This window comes from Podarcis erhardii, assembly GCF_964252035.2.
Source record: "Podarcis erhardii genome assembly, chromosome: Z".
Taxonomy (NCBI): Eukaryota; Metazoa; Chordata; class Lepidosauria; order Squamata; family Lacertidae; genus Podarcis; species Podarcis erhardii.
In genome coordinates, this window is record NC_138504.1 from 51,358,771 (window position 1) to 51,371,270 (window position 12,500).

A 12,500-nucleotide genomic window follows, 5' to 3' on the forward strand; every position below is an offset into this window, starting at 1 on the left:
ATAGAGGGATAGATAGAGGGAGGGAGGGAAAGAAGGAAGAAAGGAAGGAAGGAAGGATAGAAGCAAGGAAGATAGAAAAGGAAGGAGGGAAGGAAGGAAGGAAGGAGGGAAGGAAGGAAGGAAGGAAACAGGAAGGAAGTCCACCCACCCGGCGAGAAGACGGCCGGCGCCCGTCCGGCCACTGCTTCCTGCCTCTTCCGCCCCACTTCCTCCACCTTCCAGATCAGGACGCCGTCGTAGGTCGCCGCTTCCACTTCCTCCAGCGCCGCTTCCTTCTGCGCCAACTTCCTCTCCAGCGTCCGGATCTGTGGGGCGGGAAGTGTGGGTCAGGGGTGGAAGCGGATCGGGACCCCCCAATCCCCGCAATTCCCACCCACGTTGCCCTCTTGGAAAGCAGGAAGGAAGGAAGGAAGGAAGGAAGGAAGGAAGGAAGGAGACAAACATAGAGAGAGGGAAGAAGGAAGGAAGGAAGGAAGGAAGGAAGAAGGGAAGAAGGGAAGAAGGGAAGAAGGGAAGAAGGGAGAAGGAAGGAAGAAAGGAAGGAAGGAGGAAAAAGGAAGGAAGGAAGGAAGGAAGGAAGGAAGGAAGGAAGGAAGGAGGGAGGGAGGGAGGGAGGGAAGGAAGGAAGGAAGGAGGGAGGGAAGGAAGGAAGGAGGGAAGGAAGGAAGGAAGGAAGGAAGGAAGGAAGGAAGGAGACAAACATAGAGAGAGGGAAGAAGGAAGGAAGGAAGGAAGGAAGGAAGAAGGGAAGAAGGGAAGGAGGGAAGAAGGGAGAAGGAAGGAAGGAAGGAAGGAAGGAAGGAGGAAAAAGGAAGGAAGGAAGGAAGGAAGGAAGGAAGGAAGGAAGGAAGGAAGGAAGGAGGGAGGGAGGGAAGGAAGGAGGGAGGGAGGGAGGGAAGGAAGGAGGGAAGGAAGGAAGGAAGGAGGAAAAAGGAAGGAAGGAAGGAAGGAAGGAAGGAAGGAAGGAAGGAAGGAAAGAGGGAAGGAAGGAAGGAAGGAAGGAAGGAAGGAAGGAAGGAAGGAGGGAGGGAAGGAAGGAAGGAGGGAAGGAAGGAAGGAAGGAAGGAAGGAAGGAAGGAAGGAAGGAGGGAAGGAGGGAGAAGAAAGGAAGGAAGGAAGGAAGGAGGGAGGGAGGGAGGAAGGAAGGAGACAAACATAGAGAGAGGGAAGAAGGAAGAGAGGGAGGGAGAGGGAGATAGAGGAGGAAGGAAGGAGGGAAGGAACGAAGGAAGGAAGGAAGAAGGGAAGGAGGGAAGAAGGGAAGGAGGGAGAAGGAAGGAAGGAAGGAAGGAAGGAACGAAGGAAGGAAGGAAGAAGGGAAGGAGGGAAGAAGGAAAGGAGGGAGAAGGAAGGAAGGAGGAAAAAGGAAGGAAGGAAGGAAGGAAGGAAGGAAGGAAGGAAGGAAGGAGGGAGGGAGGGAAGAAGAAAGGAAAAGAAGGAAGGAGGAAGGAGGGAAGGAAGGAAAGAAGGAAGGAGGAAGGAGGGAAGGAAGGAAAGAAGGAAGGAGGGAAGGAAGGAAGGAGGGAGGGAGGGAGGGAGGGAGGGAAGGAAGGAAGGAGGGAGGGAGGGAGGAAGAGGGACAAAGGAAGGAAGGAAGGAGGGAGGGAGGGAGGGAGGATCGGGACCCTTCAATCCCCACCCCAGATTCACACCCTGAAGCTTGTGGGTCACCGCAATTCCCACCCACTTCGCCCTCTTGGAAAGCAGGAAGGAAGGAAGGAAGGAAGGAAGGAAGGAAGGAAGGAAGGAAACAGACATAGAGAGAGGGAGGGAGGGAGGGAGGGAGGAGGGAGGGAGGGAGGGAGAGGGAGATAGAGGAGGAAGGAAGGAGGGAGGGAAGGAGGGAAGGAAGGAAGGAAGGAAGGAAGGAAGGAAGGAAGGAAGGAGGAAGGAAGGAGGGAAGGAAGGAAGGAAGGAAGGAAGGGAAGGGAAGGGAAGGAAGGGAAGGGAAGGGAAGGGAAGGGAGGAAGGAAGGAAGGAAGGAAGGAAGGAGGAAGGAAGGAGGAGGAAGGGAGGGAGGGAGGAAGGAAAAAGGAAGGAAGGAAGGAAGGAAGGAAGGAAGGGAGGGAGGGGAATGGAAGAATAGAAGCAAGGAAGATAGAAAAGGAAGGAGGGAAGGAAGGAGGGAAGGAGGGAAGGAAGAGAGGGAAGCAAGGAAGGAGGGAAGGAAGGAGGGAAGGAAGGAAGGAGGAAAAAGGAAGGAAGGAAGGAGGGAGGGAGGGAGGGAAAGAAGGAAGGAGGTAGGGAAGGAAGGAAGGAAGGAGGGAGGGAAGGAAGGAAGGAAGGAGGGAGGGAAGGAAGGAAGGAAGGAAGGGAGGAAGGCGGGAGGAAGGAGAAAAGGAGGGAGGAAGAACAGAAGCAGAAGAAGGGAGAAAGGGAAGGGAAGGGAAGAAGAAAGAAATGAATGGAGGAAGGGAGGGAGAAAAGAACACAGAAAGGGACGAAAAAAGAGGGAGGGAGGGAAAGGAAAAGAAGGAAGGAGGAAGGGAAGTAAAGGAAGATAGGAAAAAGGAAAGAACAGAGAGAGGGAGGAAGAAGAAGGAAGGAAAGAAGGGAGAAAGGGAGAAAGAAAAGAAAAAGAAAAAGGAAGAAAGAAAAGAATGGAGAAAGAGGGAGGGAGGGATAAAAGGAAGGAAGGAAGGAAGGAAGGAAGGAAGGAGGGAAGGAAGGAAGGAAGGAAGGAAGGAAGGAAGGAGGAAAGGAAGGAAGGAAGGAAGGAAAAAGGAAGGAAAGAAGGAAGGAAGGGAGGGAGGAAGGAAGGAATGAGGGAGGAAGGGAAGGAAGGAAGGAAGGAGGGAGGGAAGGAAGGAAGGAAGGAAGGAAGGAAGGAGGAAGGAAGGAGGAGGGAGGGAGGGAGGGAGGAAGGAAAAAGGAAGGAAGGAAGGAAGGAAGGAGGAAGGAAGGAGGGAAGGAAGGAAGGAGGAAAAAGGAAGGAAGGAAGGAGGGAGGGATGGAAGGAAGGAAGGAAGGAAGGAAGGAAGGAAGGAGGTAGGGAAGGAAGGAAGGAGGGAGGGAGGGAAGGAGGGAAGGAAGGAAGGAAGGAAGGAAGGAAGGAAGGAAGGAAGGAAGGAGGGAAGGAAGGAAGGAAGGAAGGAAGGAGGGAGGGAGGGAGGGAGGAAGGAGAAAAGGAGGGAGGAAGAGCAGAAGCAGAAGGGAGAAAGGGAAGGGAAGGGAAGAAGAAAGACATGAATGGAGGAAGGGAGGGAGAAAAGAACACAGAAAGGGATGAAAAAAAGAGGGAGGGAGGGAAAGGGAAAAGAAGGAAGGAGGAAGGGAAGAATAGGAAGATAGGAAAAAGGAAAAGAACAGAGAGAGGGAGGAAGAAAGAAGAAGGGGAGAAAGAAAAGAAAAAGAAAAAGGAAGAAAGAAAAGAACGGAGAAACAGGGAGGGAGGGAGGGATAAAAGGAAGTAAGGAAGGGAGAAAGGAAGGAGGGAAGGAAGGAGGAAAGGAAGGAAGGAAAGAAGGAAAAAGGAAGGAAAAAGGAAGGAAGGAAGGAAGGAAGGAAGGAAGGAAGGAAGGAAGGAAGGAAGGAGGGAGGGAGGGAAGGAAGGGAAGGGAGGAAGGAGGGAAGGAAGGAAGGAAGGGAAGGGAGGAAGGAAGGAAGGAAGGAGGAAGGAAGGAGGAGGAAGGGAGGGAGGGAGGAAGGAAAAAGGAAGGAAGGAAGGAAGGAAGGAAGGAAGGAAGGAAGGAAGGAAGGAAGGAGGAAGGAAGGAGGGAAGGAAGGAAGGAGGAAAAAGGAAGGAAGGAAGGAGGGAGGGAGGGAAGGAAGGAAGGAAGGAAGGAGGTAGGGAAGGAAAAAGGAAGGAAAAAAAGGAAGAAGGAAGGAAGGAAGGAAGGAAGGAAGGAGGAAAGGAAGGAAGGAAGGAAGGAAGGAAGGAAGGCATTCCCGCCCCGAACCTTGTGGGTCAGCGCTTCGGCGCGCTCCTCTTCCCGGCGCCGCTCTTGCGCCGATTCGGCCGCCAGCCGCTCCACTTCCCGGTTCAGGACGCAGACGATCTTCTCTAGGGTGGCGGTCTTGAGTTCGAGGGCCGGCCCAATGAGGGGCCCCGAGAGCCTGGGGGGCCGGGTCGGGGCCCCCCCAGGAGCTGGGGGTCTGGGGCTGGGTGTGGGGCCCCTTGGACCAGTTCAGGGGCCCCAAAGAAATGGGGGTCTGGAGCTGAATTGGGGGCCCCGAGGAAATGGGGGTCTTGGGCTGAATGGGGGGCCCCAAGGAAATGGGGTTCCTTGGCTGAATTGGGGGCCCCCAGGAAATGGGGGTCTTGGGCTGAATTGGGGGCCCCAAGGAAATGGGGTTCCTTGGCTGAATTGGGGGCCCTGAGGAAATGGGGGTCTTGGGCTGAATTGGGGGCCCCAAAGAAATGGGGTTCCTTGGCTGAATTGGGGGCCCCAAGGAAATGGGGGTCTTGGGCCAAATGGGGGTCTGGAGCTGAATGAGGGGCCCCAAAGAAATGGGGTTCCTTGGCTGAATTGGGGGCCCCGAGGAAATGGGGGGCTGGGGGCGGATTGGGGGCCCCCAATAAATGGGGGTCTGAGGCTGAAGGTGGGGCTTTCGGGGCCCCAGCCAATGGGGGGTCTCTGGCCAAGTTTGGGGTCTGGATCAGATGGGGATCTTTGGTCAGATGTGTGGCCCCCAATAAATGGGGGTCTTTGACCGGATGGGGGTCTTTAGCCGAACTGGGGGCCCCAAGGAAAGGGGGGTCTGGAGCCACATGTGGGGCCCCCAATAAATGGGGGTCTTTAGCCAAATGTGGGGCCTCCAATAAATGGGGCTCTTGGACCAAATGGGGGTCTTGAGCTGAATTCGGGGCCCCGCTCAGATGGGGGTCTTTACCCAACTTGGGGGCCCCGCTCAGATGGGGCTCTTGGACCAGATCAGGGGCCCGGGGCAAAGTGGGGTCTTGGACCAAATGTGGGGCCCCCAATAAATGGGGATCTCGGACCAAATGGGGGTCTTGGACCAGATCGGGGGCCCCGAATAAATGGGGGTCTGGGGCCGAATTGGGGGCCCCGAGTAAGTTGGGGTCTTTTTCCAAAGTGGGGGCCCCGAATAAATGGGGGTCTGGGGCCGAATTGGGGGCCCCGAGTAAGTTGGGGTCTTTTTTCGAACCGGGCCCCCTGAATAAATGGGGGTCTGGGGCCGAATGTGGGGCCCCGAATAAATGGGGGTCCGAATCGGGGGCCCCGGCCGCCAGCCGGAGGGCGAAGTTCAGGAGGAGGCCGAGATGTTCCGGAAAGTTCTGGGCCTCGTGGAGGGGCAGGGCCTGGTTCTCCAGCTGCGAAATGGGGGGGTAGTAAAGTTACTCATGAGTAGTAATAATACTCAAAGCAGGAGTAGGAGTAGTACAAAGCCATCGCTAGGAATCTGAATCAAAGGAATGGTGGTAGTAAAGTTACTCCTGAGTAGTATTAATACAAAGCAATTGCTAGGAATCTGAATCAAAGGAATCAGGGTAGTAAAGTTACTCCTGAGTAGCATTAATACTCAAAGCAATCGCTAGGAATCTGAATCAAAGGAATCGGGGTAGTAAAGATACTCCTGAGTGGTATTGATACTCAAAGCAGGAGTAGGAGTAGTAGAAAGCCATTGCTAGGAATCTGAATCAAAGGAATGGTGGTAGTAAAGTTACTCCTGAGTAGTATTAATACAAAGCAATTGATAGGAATCTGAATCAAAGGAATCAGGGTAGTAAAGTTACTCCTGAGTAGTATTAATACAAAGCCATCGCTAGGAATCTGAATCAAAGGAATCGGGGTAGTAAAGATACTCCTGAGTGGTATTGATACTCAAAGCAGGAGTAGGAGTAGTAGAAAGCCATCGCTAGGAATCTGCATCAAAGGAATCGGGGTAGTAAAGTTACTCCTGAGTAGTATTAATACAAAGCCATCGCTAGGAATCTGAATCAAAGGAATCAGGGTAGTAAAGTTACTCCTGAGTAGTATTAATACCCAAAGCAATCGCTAGGAATCTGAATCAAAGGAATCGGGGTAGTAAAGTTACTCCTGAGTGGTATTGATACTCAAAGCAGGAGTAGGAGTAGTAGAAAGCCATCGCTAGGAATCTGAATCAAAGGAATGGTGGTAGTAAAGTTACTCCTGAGTAGTATTAATACAAAGCAATTGCTAAGAATCTGAATCAAAGGAATGGTGGTAGTAAAGTTACTCCTGAGTAGTATTAATACAAAGCCATTGCTAGGAATCTGAATCAAAGGAATCGGGGTAGTGAAGTTACTCCTGAGTGGTATTGATACTCAAAGCAGGAGTAGGAGTAGTAGAAAGCCATCGCTAGGAATCTGCATCAAAGGAATCGGGGTGGTAAAGTTACTCCTGAGTAGTATTAATACTCAAAGCCATCGCTAGGAATCTGAATCAAAGGAATCGGGGTAGTAAAGTTACTCCTGAGTAGTATTAATACAAAGCAATTGCTAGGAATCTGAATCAAAGGAATCAGGGTAGTAAAGTTACTCCTGAGTAGTATTAATACAAAGCCATCGCTAGGAATCTGCATCAAAGGAATCGGGGGGAGTAAAGTTACTCCTGAGTAGTATGAATACTCAAAGCAGGAGTAGGAGTAGTAGAAAGCCATCGCTAGGAATCTGCATCAAAGGAATCGGGGTGGTAAAGTTACTCCTGAGTAGTATTAATACTCAAAGCAGGAGTAGGAGTAGTAGAAAGCCATCGCTAGGAATCTGAATCAAAGGAATGGTGGTAGTAAAGTTACTCCTGAGTAGTATGAATACTCAAAGCCATCGCTAGGAATCTGCATCAAAGGAATCAGGGTAGTAAAGTTACTCCTGCATAGTATTAATACTCAAAGCAGGAGTAGGAGTAGTACAAAGCCATCACTAGGAATCTGAATCAAAGGATTTGGGGTAGTAAAGTTACTCCTGAGTAGTATTAATACTCAAAGCAGGAGTAGGAGTAGTAGAAAGCCATTGCTAGGAATCCGAATCAAAGGAATCGGGGTAGTATTAGCAGTATTATTATTATTATTATTATTATTATTATTAGTAGTAGTAGTAGTAGTAGCAGCAGCAGCAGCATTATTAGTGTTGGTCTGGTTTGTGTGGGTAGTATTGCTCTGATTCTTTGTAGTAGATTGTAGTAATATACTACTAATTGTAGTAGTAATATTGCTCTGATTATTAGTAGTAGATTGCTCTGGTTAGTAGTAATATCGATCTGGTTATTAGTAGTCGATTGCAGTAATATACTACTAATTGTAGTCGTAATATTGCTCTGATTAGTAGTAATATTGATCTGGTTGTTAGTAGTAGATTGTAGTGATATACTACTAGTTGTAGTAGCAATATTGGTCTGATTAGTAGTAATATTGGTCTGATTATTAGTAGTAGATTGCTCTGGTTAGTAGTAATATCGATCTGGTTATTAGTAGTCGATTGCAGTAATATACTACTAATTGTAGTCGTAATATTGCTCTGATTAGTAGTAATATTGATCTGGTTGTTAGTAGTAGATTGTAGTGTTATACTACTAGTTGTAGTAGCAATATTGGTCTGATTAGTAGTAATATTGGTCTGATTATTAGTAGTAGATTGCTCTGGTTAGTAGTAATATCGATCTGGTTATTAGTAGTCGATTGCAGTAATATACTACTAATTGTAGTCGTAATATTGCTCTGATTAGTAGTAATATTGATCTGGTTGTTAGTAGTAGATTGTAGTGTTATACTACTAGTTGTAGTAGCAATATTGGTCTGATTAGTAGTAATATTGCTCTGATTATTAGTAGTAGATTGCTCTGGTTAGTAGTAATATCGATCTGGTTATTAGTAGTCGATTGCAGTAATATACTACTAATTGTAGTCGTAATATTGCTCTGATTAGTAGTAATATTGATCTGGTTGTTAGTAGTAGATTGTAGTGATATACTACTAGTTGTAGTAGCAATATTGGTCTGATTAGTAGTAATATTGGTCTGATTATTAGTAGTAGATTGCTCTGGTTAGTAGTAATATCGATCTGGTTATTAGTAGTCGATTGCAGTAATATACTACTAATTGTAGTCGTAATATTGCTCTGATTAGTAGTAATATTGATCTGGTTGTTAGTAGTAGATTGTAGTGTTATACTACTAGTTGTAGTAGCAATATTGGTCTGATTAGTAGTAATATTGGTCTGATTATTAGTAGTAGATTGCTCTGGTTAGTAGTAATATCGATCTGGTTATTAGTAGTCGATTGCAGTAATATACTACTAATTGTAGTCGTAATATTGCTCTGATTAGTAGTAATATTGATCTGGTTGTTAGTAGTAGATTGTAGTGTTATACTACTAGTTGTAGTAGCAATATTGGTCTGATTAGTAGTAATATTGGTCTGATTATTAGTAGTAGATTGCTCTGGTTAGTAGTAATATCGATCTGGTTATTAGTAGTCGATTGCAGTAATATACTACTAATTGTAGTCGTAATATTGCTCTGATTAGTAGTAATATTGATCTGGTTGTTAGTAGTAGATTGTAGTGATATACTACTAGTTGTAGTAGCAATATTGGTCTGATTAGTAGTAATATTGGTCTGATTATTAGTAGTAGATTGCTCTGGTTAGTAGTAATATTGATCTGGTTATTAGTAGTCGATTGCAGTAATATACTACTAATTGTAGTAATATTACTCTGGTTAGTAGTAATATCGATCTGGTTATTAGTAGTCGATTGCAGTAATATACTACCAATTGTAGTCGTAATATTGCTCTGATTAGTAGTAATATTGATCTGGTTGTTAGTAGTAGATTGTAGTGATATACTACTAGTTGTAGTAGCAATATTGGTCTGAATAGTAGTAATATTGGTCTGATTATTAGTAGTAGATTGCTCTGGTTAGTAGTAATATCGATCTGGTTATTAGTAGTCGATTGCAGTAATATACTACTAATTGTAGTAATATTGCTCTGGTTAGTAGTAATATCGATCTGGTTGTTAGTAGTAGATTGTAGTGATATACTACTAGTTGTAGTAGCAATATTGGTCTGATTAGTAGTAATATTGGTCTGATTATTAGTAGTAGATTGCTCTGGTTAGTAGTAATATCGATCTGGTTATTAGTAGTCGATTGCAGTAATATACTACTAATTGTAGTCGTAATATTGCTCTGATTAGTAGTAATATTGATCTGGTTGTTAGTAGTAGATTGTAGTGATATACTACTAGTTGTAGTAGCAATATTGGTCTGATTAGTAGTAATATTGGTCTGATTATTAGTAGTAGATTGCTCTGGTTAGTAGTAATATCGATCTGGTTATTAGTAGTCGATTGCAGTAATATACTACTAATTGTAGTAATATTGCTCTGGTTAGTAGTAATATCGATCTGGTTATTAGTAGTCGATTGCAGTAATATACTACTAATTGTAGTCCTAATATTGCTCTGATTAGTAGTAATATTGATCTGGTTGTTAGTAGTAGATTGTAGTGATATACTACTAGTTGTAGTAGCAATATTGGTCTGATTAGTAGTAATATTGGTCTGATTATTAGTAGTAGATTGCTCTGGTTAGTAGTAATATCGATCTGGTTATTAGTAGTCGATTGCAGTAATATACTACTAATTGTAGTCGTAATATTGCTCTGATTAGTAGTAATATCGATCTGGTTATTAGTAGTCGATTGCAGTAATATACTACTAATTGTAGTCGTAATATTGCTCTGATTAGTAGTAATATTGATCTGGTTGTTAGTAGTAGATTGTAGTGATATACTACTAGTTGTAGTAGCAACATTGGTCTGATTAGTAGTAATATTGGTCTGATTATTAGTAGTAGGTAGTAGATTGTAGTGATATACTACTAGTTGTAGTAGCAATATTGGTCTGATTAGTAGTAATATTGGTCTGATTATTAGTAGTAGATTGTAGTGATATACTACTAGTTGTAGTAGCAGCAATATTGGTCTGATTAGTAGTAATATTGGTCTGATTATTAGTAGTAGATTGCTCTGGTTAGTAGTAATATCGATCTGGTTATTAGTAGTCGATTGCAGTAATATACTACTAATTGTAGTAATATTGCTCTGGTTAGTAGTAATATCGATCTGGTTATTAGTAGTAGATTGTAGTTACTCACCACCTCGCCGCAGCCGACGGGCCTGAAGCGGCAGGGCACCCGGAACCTTCCGCAGCTCCGGACGTGCTGGGCGAACTATCCGGGAGGGGAAAGAGGAGGAAGGTCAGGGGGTGGAGTACCGTCACCCCGGAGTAACGTTACTCCACATCCACCCCCGGGGGGCTCACCGATTCCCGCGGGACGTCCGTCTTCCCGCAGCCGTCGCAGGTGAGCGGGAACTTGGGACAGGCCTCCTCGTGAGCCTGGGGGGGAAGGAAGGATTACTCTGGGTTTACTCTGGGATTAGGTGTTAGTAACACGCTGGACGCGGCAACATCATACAGAAAAGTACTACTACGACTACTACAATAATAAATTTATTTATATCTCACCCTCCCTGGCCAAAGCTCAGAGCGGCTAACATCGTACATACTACTACTACTACTACTACTACTACTACTACTACTATACCACCCTCCGTAGTAGTAGTAGTAGTAGTAGTAATAATAATAATAATAATAGTAATATCCCAATGTCCCTGGCCAAAGCCGGGCTCAGAGCGGCTAACATCGTACATACTACTACTACTACTACTACACCCTCCATAGTAGTAGTAGTAATAGTAATAGTAATAATAATAATAATAATAATAATAATAATAATAATAGTAATATCCCAACGTCCCTGGACAAAGCCGGGCTCAGAGCGGCTAACATCGTACATACCACTACTACTACTACTACTACTACACCCTCCATAGTAGTAGTAGTAGTAGTAATAGTAATAGTAATAATAATAATAATAATAATAATAATAATAGTAATAGTAATATCCCAACGTCCCTGGACAAAGCCGGGCTCAGAGCGGCTAACATCGTACATACTACTACTACTACTACTACTACTACTACTACTATACCACCCTCCGTAGTAGTAGTAGTAGTAATAGTAATATCCCAATGTCCCCGGCCAAAGCCGGGCTCAGAGCGGCTAACATCGTACATACCACTACTACTACTACTACTACACCCTCCATAGTAGTAGTAGTAGTAGTAGTAGTAGTAGTAGTAATAGTAATAATAATAATAATAATAATAATAATAATAATAATAATAGTAATATCCCAACGTCCCTGGACAAAGCCGGGCTCAGAGCGGCTAACATCGTACATACCACTACTACTACTACTACTACTACACCCTCCATAGTAGTAGTAGTAGTAATAGTAATAGTAATAATAATAATAATAGTAATATCCCAACGTCCCTGGACAAAGCCGGGCTCAGAGCGGCTAACATCGTACATACTACTACTACTACTACTACTACTACTACTATGGAGGGTGTAGTAGTAGTAGTAGTAATAGTAGTAGTAGTAGTAATAATAATAATAATAATAATAATAATAATAATAATAATAATAGTAATATCCCAACGTCCCTGGACAAAGCCGGGCTCAGAGCGGCTAACATCGTACATACTACTACTACTACTACTACAACAATACTGGCGGAATAGTAATAGTAATCATCATCATCATCATCATCATCATCATCATCATCTACCACCCTCCCTGGCCAAAGCCGGGCTCAGAGCAGCTAACATCCTACGTAATAGTACTAGTAGTGCTAATACTACTACTACTCTACTACTACTAATACTACCACCCTCCCCAGCCAAAGCCGGGCTCAGAGCGGCTAACCTCATACATACTACTACTACTACTAATAATAATAATACCACCCTCCCCAGCCAAAGCCGGGCTCAGAGCAGCTAACATCCTACGTAATAGTACTAGTAGTGCTAATACTACTACTACTCTACTACTACTACTAATACTACCACCCACCCCGGCCAAAGCCGGGCTCAGAGCGGCTAACCTCATACATACTACTACTACTACTAATAATAATAATACCACCCTCCCCGGCCAAAGCCGGGCTCAGAGCAGCTAACATCCTACGTAATAGTACTAGTAGTGCTACTACTACTACTACTCTACTACTAATACTACCACCCTCCCCAGCCAAAGCCGGGCTCAGAGCAGCTAACATCCTACGTAATAGTACTAGTAGGGCTAATACTACTTACTACTCTACTACTCTACTACTACTAATACTACCACCCACCTCGGCCAAAGCCGGGCTCAGAGCAGCTAACATCCTACGTAATAGTACTAGTACTGCTAATACTACTACTACTACTCTACTACTCTACTACTACTAATACTACCACCCACCCCAGCCAAAGCTGGGCTCAGAGCAGCTAACATCCTACGTAATAGTACTAGTAGTGCTAATACTACTACTACTCTACTACTCTACTACTAATACTACCACCCTCCCCAGCCAAAGCCAGGCTCAGAGCGGCTAACCTCATACATACTACTACTACTACTACTAGTAGTAATAATAATAATAATAAGAATACCACCCTCCCCGGCC

General features: G+C 45.0%; 1 protein-coding gene across 1 annotated transcript in view; it reads right to left on the reverse strand.

Annotated features, from left to right (window-relative positions):
* LOC309333340 (TNF receptor-associated factor 2-like) overlaps positions 1-12,500 on the reverse strand; it is a gene marked incomplete at its 3' end in the record, with an annotated part of 18,949 nt that overhangs the window by 1,051 nt on the left and 5,398 nt on the right. The window contains exons 4-8 of the mRNA XM_081846712.1: positions 10,247-10,321; positions 10,080-10,154; positions 4,678-5,275; positions 3,900-4,087; positions 65-305 (exon numbers count right to left, since the gene is read on the reverse strand). Of these exons, the coding sequence (XP_081702838.1) occupies positions 65-305; positions 3,900-4,087; positions 4,678-5,275; positions 10,080-10,154; positions 10,247-10,321 (1,177 nt within the window). The remainder of the gene's footprint in view (positions 1-64; positions 306-3,899; positions 4,088-4,677; positions 5,276-10,079; positions 10,155-10,246; positions 10,322-12,500) is intronic.